Raw genomic sequence first — 11,698 nt, forward strand, 5'->3', positions numbered from 1 at the left:
ATCGTGCTTCTGCACCATCTGGCAAGATACAGACTGGTAAATTTATACCTAAATATCTCAGAAATTCGTCACAAGAATTATATTATATTCAACGTTATTTCGAAACCTTATGCTGTTCCGTTATACCATTGTCATTGTTTTCCGAAAAATTATTAGTTGCCTCACGAAGGGAAAAAATTCTCGTAGAAACAAGCACTAGTAAAGCACTACCGCCCAAAAACAATAATAGATATCAGTGTGATAAGTAAAAATTGAAATACAATAATAATCGAACTAACAATAATAAGAATTGGTTAAACCATCAAATTAGGTGAATACTTACTGTACATAATAATAATGGTAATCATAATAATAAGATCAACAGGCTTGAGAAGACGTTAAAGAGTTACACACTAAGAAATTGAAATTTGCATTTGAAGTTAAAAATCTTCAACGTAGACAGTAACATATATCGAATAATTACAGTTTCAACTTGAATACGTTTGGATCCAAATCATCGCAAAACTATGCCCTATCATTTTCTGAAAGTGTTGATATCTTGACAACAGAAAATAGAAAGTGATCAACTAAAATGGCTCATGCTGCATTGATACGTGGAATCCTACTCTTTGGATGCGCTTTCATATCAATAGTAAAAGCTTCTGAGGATGACCCCATTGAGTACATGAGCAAGGAGGAACGAGAAGCGCTAAAGTGAGTATTTATATTTGGCATGAGTTATTACTCCTCTCATTATCCGAACAGATTTACATAATATTTTGTCTATGGGCTTTTTAACGGAAAATTTCTATCACCGTTACTCAGAAGAAGGTAAATATCGTAGAGGAGTAATGAAATATTCATAGCAGTTATTTATTCACGTTAAACACTGTATTTGAAGTTTTTCTTGAACCATTAAGAAAATTTATACTCAAAACTTTAGGCAGCAGTGAAGTATTTCCTATTTGTTAACTTGGCCTTTTAAATTTCTGGACAGACAAAAATCAACGAATTTTTCTGTATTTGGCAACTAGATGATACGATAATTCAAAACGGGGGACTTTTCAAGGTTTATTCCAGCATTACTATCACTTTTCTGATGGTCGATTTTTTATTGATGTAAAGGTCAAGCAACTTTCTTAACTGTAAACAGTCAATACTTATTATCCTCACGGTTCGCAAATACTTATATCTGTATCTTGCAAGATTTTGCAACGATATATGGAATAAAGTTGTTTATGTACGGTCAAAAGTTTTATTTAAAACGTAGATATGTTGGTAAAAACTGATGATCTATTTTTAGGGAGGAAGCGCGGGATATGTTTTATCATGGATACAATGCTTATATGGTAAGTATTTGAAATTCTAAGGTTCTTAGATTTCTGGAGTGCTGAACAAGCATCTTTTAAATTGCAATTTTTCAAAGGACAACGCATATCCAGCCGATGAGCTGATGCCACTGAGCTGTAAAGGAAGATACAGAGGATCAGAGCCAGACAGAGGTGACATTGATACTACACTTGGAAAGTAAGCAATATTTAGAGATATTTATCACAAGAGATGATTCGAAAGTTTAAATCATTCTTTAGCTGTTTAAAATTCTAAAAATCGATATAATTTACAGTGATTGTTTATTGAATTTTAGCTTCTCATTAACACTAGTGGATGCAATGGACACGCTTGTGGTGAGTGGTTGAATAATATTTGAAACTGAAAATTGAAGTTGATTTTCATTGGAAATTGTAATTCTTCAATTACAACATCCTGACAATCCTACATGCCATGAAATTTGAATCAAATTGCAGTTAAAGACATATCATTATTCGTCAAATGCAGTTAAATCTCACAATTCAACGTGAATATTGAGATATTTTTAGTATTTATTTGTTATAAAATTCTTCTTACATTTTAAACATTTGACCTAGTTATTGCACGCACAAATGTTTCGCTTAGCTTATGATTGCAATCACATCAAGCAATCTGATTTGAATAAACCATGTCTTGTAATATTTTTTATTTATTTTCTTATCATTATATGTCTGTAAACCTGAATATTTATTTTGTAGCCTTGGCACATTTTCAAATCAATTCTATTACGTAATATTTAAAAAATTTTAGCTATTGGGTGACTTGGAAGAATTTCAAAATGCCGTCAAGCTGGTAATCAGAGACGTATCTTTTGAGACAGACGTGATTGTATCCCTCTTTGAAACCAACATAAGAGTACTTGGGTAAATAGAATCAATAAACCTCCAAATATACTGTGCTGGTGGTAACAATGTGCTTAACTTATATTTTTATATTTTTGATAACAGAGGACTACTGAGCAGTCATATACTAGCTGAATATATGCAGCAACGAGCGGACATCATGCCTTGGTACAGAGGCGAGCTTTTGGACCTTGCTAAGGATTTGGGATATAGATTTCTGCCTGCATTCAACACTACAACTGGTATTCCATATGGCAGGGTAAATAAAGTTATGAACTAATTCTGTTGAAGTATCTAGATCTCATTGTTTTGGATACATCTTATCTATTTTAAACTTGATATATTTTTTCTCATTCAATCTTTATTGTTGATAGATAAATCTGAAGAATGGGATGAAGGGTATACCTCTTGAAGCGACCAGAGAAACCTGTACTGCTTGTGCTGGAAGCATGATTTTAGAGATGGCTGCATTATCCAGATTAACCGGAGAGCCAATTTTCGAGGTATGTTTCTCTCAATCGGCTATAACATCTGAGTTTTGTTAGGTATCAAATTTGAAACTTCATGCTGACTTGATTCATACAGGAAAAAGCACAGCGGGCAATGGACAGTCTTTGGAAAATGCGCCATCGAGGTACAGACTTGATGGGTTCTGTATTGAACGTTAACTCCGGAGATTGGGTACGTCGAGACTCTGGTGTTGGTGCCGGGATAGACTCATACTACGAATATTGTCTCAAAGCATATATTCTACTAGGCAAGTATTACTCTCTGAATAATATTCTACAAAATCTTAATTCACCTATTATTTACGCTCACAATTAGTCAACTGTTAATAAATGTCTAGTGTGCATGCTTCTAAGTATGCAATTACTAACAATTAATTTTCACTTTTTCCTTAGGTGATGAAAAGTACTTAGGAAGATTCAACAAGCATTACCAAGCTGTGATGAAATATATAAGTCAAGGGCCAATGTTGTTGGATGTCCACATGCATAGGCCTAATACAAACTCGAAAAATTTTATGGACGCACTGTTAGCTTTCTGGCCAGGTTTACAGGTGCGCAAATCAGCTACCGATTACTTACGACAATCCTTGAATATTATTCTCTGAACACGAAGCTTCAGAGTTATGGATAAGGACGTATCATTGTGATCGGATAATATCACGTTTATCATCAAATCATTTTCTGTAATCTAGCGATGAGTATATCCGTTTCTCATTACAGGTATTGAAAGGAGACATAAAACCAGCTGTTGAAACTCACGAAATGCTGTATCAAGTTATGCAGAGGCACAATTTCATTCCAGAAGCATTTACAACAGATTTTCAAGTAAAAAATAAATTTATTTCCGTTTCTGTGTCGAAAACAGTTCTATGAATCAAAGATTTAAAAACCCTAGATTCCACAAATCAAATATAATGGACAATCTTGTTCTGTTGGATATATTTCTTCAAATTTCTAGAAAAAAACCGGATGTTATTCAGTCCAGAAACATAAATACGAATGAAGTATAATTAAGACTTCAGTCATTTTCATAGAGCTCACATTGACTAATGATGATGGCCAAACTACAAGGCTCGTTCACATTATATGGAATCAGTTACAAACGTTTGTGGAATCGTAAATAATCTTAATGATTTGCTGTGTTCATTTAAACTTTACTTTCTTTTACATCCTTCACATATTTGGACACCTTTTTTTATTTGAGAATTTGGTGTCAAAATTAATTACATGACTGTTATTGCATGGAAATTCACTTTACAGGTACACTGGGGTCATCACCCACTGAGACCAGAGTTTTTAGAGTCTACGTATTTTTTGTACCGAGCAACTGGTGATCACTACTACTTGGGCGTAGGTCGTAAAGTGCTCAAAAGCCTGCAAACCTATGCTAGGGTTCCTTGCGGTTACGCTGCCGTTTCTGACGTCCGTACCAATAAAAATGACGATACAATGGATAGCTTTGTACTATCTGAAACATTCAAATATCTGTTCTTACTCTTTGCTGAGCCTAGCGAATTACTGATTGATCCAGACGAATTTGTATTCACTACAGAAGGTCACTTGTTACCATTGACTTTAGCTTCCATTGGTTCAAATACGTCTTCGGTGAGTTATTCACTGTCGTGATGTTTCTCTTCCTGTTAAAATCATGACCATGCTCTACTTTTTATGATATTATTTATTATAAAATTTTCTTTCTCACTCACATTACTTTGCATGCAACACAGGGTTTTGAAAAGGATATAATAGATGTAGATGAGTTTGACAGGACGTGTCCAAACAGTCTACATTTGTTCCCAGCCTCCGTTCGCCAACCGTTACGAAATATGGTGGAAGATGTATGTCCAAGGCGAACATTAAAGCGGAAAATAAGTGCTTCGCAATTTCAAGTAAGCGATTTTCATAGTTACAATAATAACCAAACCTTCGATTTTGTGCTAAAGGTTTAATACTACCAAGTTGACTTATAATTACTTAACATTTTCTGTTCAGGCAAACAATTTGGAACATTTATCGCTACTTAGTGACATGGGTATCACTATTATAACGCGGGCTGATGGGCGTGTTCAGCTTTTACACACATTTTCCAACGTGCGTAAGATATGATCAGCTAACTCTATACTAGCAATCCAATGTTTGAACAATACTGCACAGCACATAGATGTATAGAAAAATGTATAATATTGGTGTTTTGAATGGTGGGGTCTTTTAAAGAAATCACGAAAAAATGTGCATCAAATACAGATTCCCCAGGTTTTTTACCAGTAGAAAGATAAGATAATAAAGGGAATCACACTCAGTGTTCACTTTTTCTGTAAATCGAATTCACCTTAAGAATGGATGTACGATTTTAATCTTTTGAGGCGGACATGCTCTCACAGCCAATTCTCCAATATATTAAGTACAGTTAACTAATATATTTCAGGCAAATACTGCGCAAGATGCAGAGGAAGGGCTTCTATTTATGCAAGAAATGGTTGAGCTAAGTAAGATGCAGACCCAGCAGGCCGAAACAAAACCTCAAGCCGTTACGTTCACACTCCCAACACATCCTAAACAAGAAACGACATTATTGGCTGGTCCTGCTCACTTTGGGCGCAAACTGCGAGGCCCAAACAGTAAAGTTACTGGCAAAGTTATATACGCGGAGCCACCGACAGCTTGTACAGAACTTCAAAATGTAGATAAGCTAGTTGGAAAAATTGTTATAGTGGATCGCGGTGACTGCATGTTTGTGGAAAAGGTAATGTAATTCTGAATCGTGACGGCGTTTTGTAATTTCTGTTGAAAATAAGTGTCTCATATATAGCAGCCTTCGAAGAGATCAGTAACTATTATCAAATGTACTCTAAGATAATGTAAATTTTTTTCATGAAATGTATCTAAAATATGTGTATGTCTGCGCTCTTGTTACAGGCCCGTCGAATCCAGAAAGCAGGTGCACTGGCTGGTGTAGTTTTGGACAACGTCGTTGGTTCGAGTGCAGCAACATTTCCAATGTTTGCTATGTCTGGCGATGGAAATGAGGCTGATTATGTGGTTATACCTATTGTCTTCCTTTTCAATGCAGAAGCTACACGATTGTTAGAGGCTATAGTTGCTAGTCGTGGGCAACTTGTGGTCACTATTGGTAATTGAAAAATTTCCAACTGTACCTTACACGTTCAAGTATTTCATTTCATTCGTATTGTTCGATAATGAAATACATGGTGAACATAAAAATATGAGATAATAAATATTACTCTTTATTACTACAGGAGAATATATAATCAAAGATGAAGTCCAGCTCAAAGCTCCCAACGATTTGTCTATGTTTGAACGACTTAAAGGCTCTTTCAAAGAATTTATTGTCCGACAAATGGCTCCACAGGTTTGTATTCCTGGGTTTTTAGCCTTTATATTTGTCGAATATTTTGCGCCATGGCTCCACAGGTTTGTATTCCTGGGTTTTTAGCCTTTATATTTGTCGAATATTTTGCAATTTGGCTCATAGCTCTGTACAAGTAGCACTATACATCCGTCTTTGTGACTTAGATTACATTCTTCCCTGGGACCCAGTATTTCTATGGAGTCAAAGTCAGACTAGATTCTCTCAATATTAACGAAAATTGACTTTGGCTCTTTCAAAGTAAGCCACAAAAATACAGGGTGTTTCAACCAGTTTTTGTCTGCGAAAATTGAGGGTGGCTGAGAATGTTGAAGGATGCAATTGCTGAACTGTGTTATTATACAATGTTATTCGCAAGTTGTTCCTGTTTCTTATGATACCTACATTCTTCCACCAGCAAAAGTTACCAGATATCAATGCAGGCAACAATTTCATGGGATACCCTGTACACTGTTGGTATATTACGTACTTCCATACTAGGTATATAGGCTAAATCATTCTGGATTTCCTGCGAATGGAACAGGACAATAAGTTTTAGCTTTGCCTTTAATTTCGACCATTTATGTTCTGCATTAAAACCCGGTAATCTGGAAAATTTTGAAACTGCAGGTTGTGTCGTTTCTAGGGTATATTTCAGTTTATCATCGCAACTTGGACGGGTTGAGATTTCTATGAGAATTTGTGTTGCAAAAAATTATATGCTAACAGTTTTCTATCTTTTTTTTCAGTTTTTTTTTCAATTAATTTATTTTATTATTTTATTTTATTTTTTCAATACTTGTATACCTATTTATTTTTCTGATTGTGTGTTTCAACTTGCGCAATTAAATTCTAGTCACGTAACGTTTTGAGTCGTTGCGGGTTTTCAGAAAAGATTGAAATTGTAGGCAAATTCAAATCTTTGTCCTGTAGAAGTTCCTAAATATCCATGGATTTGCCAATACGTAAGGCTTTTATAGAGATTAGGCGAATCATTGGAATACAGATATGTTTTATATATTTTTGTAAATCACGTACGTACACATACCTAGGACATACAAGTTATGTCCCACACGATTATTCCATCATACTGATATTATATCGATGAGTAAAGTGTGGCAAAGGAAAAAATTGTGTTGCAGTTTAAGCTCAAAGTTACGATAAATAAATAGAGTAAAAGTGATAATTAGCTACATTCTGTCATTATTGTAGCCACACCACATGTTATCGGTACCTAATATTTTTTTTAAATATTTTTATGCAGTTTATGCATAACATCGCTCATTTCTTTAAGCTGAGCACGAGATGATAATAATTTGTAGGGTATCGTGTCTTTATTTTAATTCTTTACCGTATACCGTATACATGTTTTACTTCTGCAAAAAATGGATACGAATTTGAATTTGACAATGACAAAGATATTCTGCTAAAAAGTTATAGAAAATACACTTCAAGTACATGCAAAGGATATGGAACACAGCGATTATTCAAAACATTTAGTTGATATGCATCGTGATATTCGAGATCTTAGTTATAATTATTAACAGCAGATAATAGGTTTTTAAGTAAATTTTGAACGACTCTTCTTTGTACTAATATTCAGGAGTCTTTATTGCTTTTGAACTCTGGAATGAATTTATTCAAATTTGTCATATGATAATGGCAGGAATCGGGACAGTTTTTGTTGAAACAAAATTCTGCAACGGGCAACACTGCTACTTCGATAGTGAAACACACTGAGATCATACGAGAGGAGGACCAGAAGATAATCGTAGAGTTTCAGCATTTAAAAGCAGAGATAACTCACACGTTAACTGAAGAAGAAATAAGAATAACAGTGAATCTTGATAAAACATTGTCAGCACCTCAGGAACATGGCGATTCCTCAGATTTTGAAAAGAAATGGAGATTCCTGCGTAAAATGTTTGTCAATCAAATATTCGCAAACACTAAAAAAGGTTCCAGTTTATATATTAAAGGCTCTGTCATGAAGGGTTACTACAAGTGGGTTCAGACCGAACGTGGGCTCTCCAATGATGTCATAAACAGTATAAACTTGTCACGCAAAGTCCTTTGGTTTCTGAAAGAGCTCGGTGAATTGGGGCTCGATTTATCAGTTGCAGATAAAACGAATGAAGTAACTAACATAAATAAACGACGAGTAGAGTTACTGAAGCAGTATTTATCATTAAAAATGGATGATATGGCATTCCGGAAAAATGCTGTAGTGAAGCTGAAGAATCTAAAATCAGCAAACCCAGAAATGGAACAGTTGTTCGAGCAGTTGGAATCCGGAAAAGTTAAAGTAGAAAATTATGCTCTTTTTAGTAAATTACTCAAAGACATATTCGAAGGAGAAGACGAGCTCATAGGTCGACACATAATGATTCTGGATCATCTTAACAAAGCTATACAAACCAACAATCCGTCCGAGATGTTGATCGATCAACTAAGAAAGGAACTTGGTGATTCGTTAGAACTGACTGACTTTTCAGAATCAGAAGGTGATATTCTCGTTGGTGAGTCTAGAACAGATGATACTGAAAGTTCAAAATCCGAGAAAACTAAAAGCCCTCAGGAATATAGCGAGATTCACGTGATAGACTCACAGAATCCAGATGATTTTGAGGATTTTATTTTAATCGAGATTGAAAAAGCAGCACAGAATCCAACTGAATCTAGTTCTTCATCGCTAAAAAATGTGGACTTTGATAAGTCTGAAGTAAAATCTGACACAATCGCTTTCGATAAAAAGGAAGGAGCATATGAGGAGAGAAAGAAGCTTTTACAAGAGATCCGAAGAGAAATCAGTGATTCCCAAAATAGTAATAATGATGATAATAGTAATAAAGATAATAGTAATATGCGTAGTCTCAATAATAATGAAATTGAATTAAATACAGAAATAAATTTAGAACCCAAGCAAATACCCGACGAGCAACTTCGCTCCAATGACCCTTTAGAAGATTTCAAAAAACCTGTGTGGGCATCTGACGAAAGTAAAATATTGAAAGGATTTTCTGACTTTCAACAAAAAAAGGAAATACGATCGACAGGATATGATAGCCAAGAAAAAAATAATTATGAGTATCGAAGCAAAGAAGAAGAAGGAAGAAATCAAGAAAGAGAAAACGGCAAAGTCGTAACGGAAGAACATACTGGCTCTCGAATAAAAACTAATGCCAATACCAGAGACGGTAAAAAACATATCGACGATGAATTATAATGATCGTATTTTGACTATAGGTTTGATAATAAATGTATTGAAGTAAAGAAAAGTCCAATGACACCAGTTGATACTTGGTGACAAAATATAAACTGAGAAAAAATAATTAAAAAACTAAGATTAGCTCAAGACTCAAGTGAAGTGAGCTTCAACATTTTTGTACCTAAAATTTCTATGCGTATAGAAATAAGAACTAAGTTGATCTAACAATGTATGTCATGAGATGGGAAATATGACAATGATTACTTCAAACTTGAAATTACTCATGAAACGTAGGGCGAAACTATTATCTTTTTTTTCAAATAATCAACTAATGGTGCTTTTTGGAAAATGGACTCTATGCTAAAAACTTGCAATAATAATGAAATAACGGATAAGCCGTGTATAATTTGAAGACAATGCATGAGGTTTTGTTAACTACATAATATATATCTATTTTCGATAGATCAAGACACATTGATGTGGTTGTGAATAAACTGTACGTAGACTGTCGAAGGTATAAACATGCAGGAAATAGTCAAAGTAACTTATGGATATGCATATTTTGCTTTACTAAGTTCAGCAGTTGATAAAAATATGAAACTTTCGTCAACAAGAAAAATCTAATGAATATTATTCGCTTATTACTATCTATAATCTGAAGCTTTTATTTTTATTTTAAATTTCCTATCACATTGGAAGGCGTTCATTATTCACAATTAGGATAGTATTTTCTAATTACGCTTTGTATCGTATAATTATTTAGCTTAAGAAAAACCGAAAAAAACGTACCATTAAAGGTGAAAGATGAGAAAAAAAATGGAATTTAATTTTTTATTTAAAAAAATCACATATCTATAATGCAACTTTAACGATGCCAATTATCAAAGAACTATAGTTTCTATTCAAATGTTTGGATTTTGTTTTTCATTTTTATCAAAGAAAATCACATTTCGTGTACAGAAAACTGAGATATAGTTTAAATAGATAATATACGATGGATTATTGTACAGATATTGAAATATGTGCGTTAACAAGTTGTAAAGAAGTGAAGTATAATAATAGAATTGTGTAAAATATTTCTTAATTCGTGATATAGGCCATGCAGGATGTATAATATTTGTTGTATGTATTTGTAAAGTTGTAAATTTTCTAATTACCAGAAGAACATTAACATGATGCTTTACGTTAGCTATTTTACAATGATAATGTACAATATTTGAAATCGAGCGAGTAGATCTGTTAACTACTCTTTGATATTATATCATGGTATAAAAATATATTCCATCATTTCATCGAGCAATGGTTTCTGAAATATAGTGAACATTGTAAACGTATGATGAACAATTAAAAATATTAAGTTGTAATTTTTAGTTGATATATATTTAGATGTTTACTGCTGCCAGAGAATGCATATAACTTATGGGTGTAAATAAGATCCTAAAATGTACATCAGCTTTTTACTTATAAAGATATTGTAATTCTGAATGACTCTTTCTTAAATACTGTTGAGTGATGAGGAGATAATTATAATATCGTATAACTAGTAATTATCTGCCAAAAATAACATAATGATATTTAAGATTTTGAAAGAAGTAAAGTTATTACAAATTTTTATAGTATGATTAACTCTTTGTATATATTAGAATATCAAAATACAGAATATTGTATTATATTATAATATAAATCAATTAAAGATATTTACGGAATGAGGTTTTTGGTATTGGGGGTGATGCATGACTATTACTGACTATCAGAAATAAAATTTTCGCCATAAACCGTGCTTTTTCGCGCACGTGCGTCGAGATATACTTTTGAAAAAAATTCATCACTTCGAAAAATACTCTACTATGAATTCATTTAGTCATGGTTTTTGGGTATTCCTGTCAGTTAAAATACAAGAAACATGAGGATTTTAGCAATATATCTTTTTATTCATTTTCTGTAACAATAAGAGAAAATATAATCCTTTCTACATTTTTCGGCCAAAAGAACAGTTTTACGAGAGTAGAATTCTCTTCCGGAAGCATTCATTGAAAGTTTTCAGATTAGACTGTAACTCTCGAATGAAAAAATTTATATTGTCAAAGAAGAGAAGAAATTTCGAATGTATTTTACAAGTAACGTTAAAATTATATTATATAACTAAATCTAAAATCATAAAAGAAGTCCATTTATTGCGTCCATTATGATCTAATAAATTAACACTAACGACCTTTTACAGGTTTAGAGGTAAACGCTAATTCATAAACATAGTATTATTACAATAAGATATTGATTGGCATTTCGCATTTTCTAACATTGGCTGAAGCTTTTGGAAGTCTTCTGGACGAAGTGTAGTTTTTCCAGCTATTAGCCTTTTTTGTTATAACACAAAAGCGTTTTTACTACATGCTGCGCTTCAACATCATTTTTATTGGCCATTTGC

General features: G+C 33.3%; 1 protein-coding gene across 2 annotated transcripts; it reads left to right on the plus strand.

Moving 5' to 3' along the window:
• Positions 1-87: 87 nt before the first annotated feature.
• On the plus strand, positions 88-11,689 carry LOC124405485 (ER degradation-enhancing alpha-mannosidase-like protein 3). Of its 2 annotated transcripts, none has more exons than XM_046880405.1 (18): positions 88-310; positions 466-693; positions 1,283-1,328; positions 1,406-1,506; positions 1,625-1,664; positions 2,098-2,210; positions 2,295-2,448; positions 2,564-2,692; positions 2,775-2,946; positions 3,092-3,249; positions 3,419-3,523; positions 3,959-4,303; positions 4,426-4,587; positions 4,691-4,789; positions 5,124-5,441; positions 5,615-5,828; positions 5,956-6,068; positions 7,732-11,689. In XM_046880405.1, exons 2-18 carry the CDS (start codon positions 572-574, stop codon positions 9,289-9,291), a joined length of 3,951 nt encoding a protein of 1,316 aa, XP_046736361.1. In that variant the 5' UTR covers positions 88-310; positions 466-571; the 3' UTR covers positions 9,292-11,689. The 2 variants fall into 2 exon arrangements, with proteins under 2 accessions (XP_046736361.1, XP_046736362.1); XM_046880406.1 differs by lacking the exon at positions 7,732-11,689 and adding an exon at positions 6,131-6,783.
• The last annotated feature ends 9 nt before the right edge of the window (positions 11,690-11,698 follow it).

Source organism: Diprion similis, chromosome 4, assembly GCF_021155765.1.
Source record: "Diprion similis isolate iyDipSimi1 chromosome 4, iyDipSimi1.1, whole genome shotgun sequence".
NCBI lineage: Eukaryota > Metazoa > Arthropoda > Insecta > Hymenoptera > Diprionidae > Diprion > Diprion similis.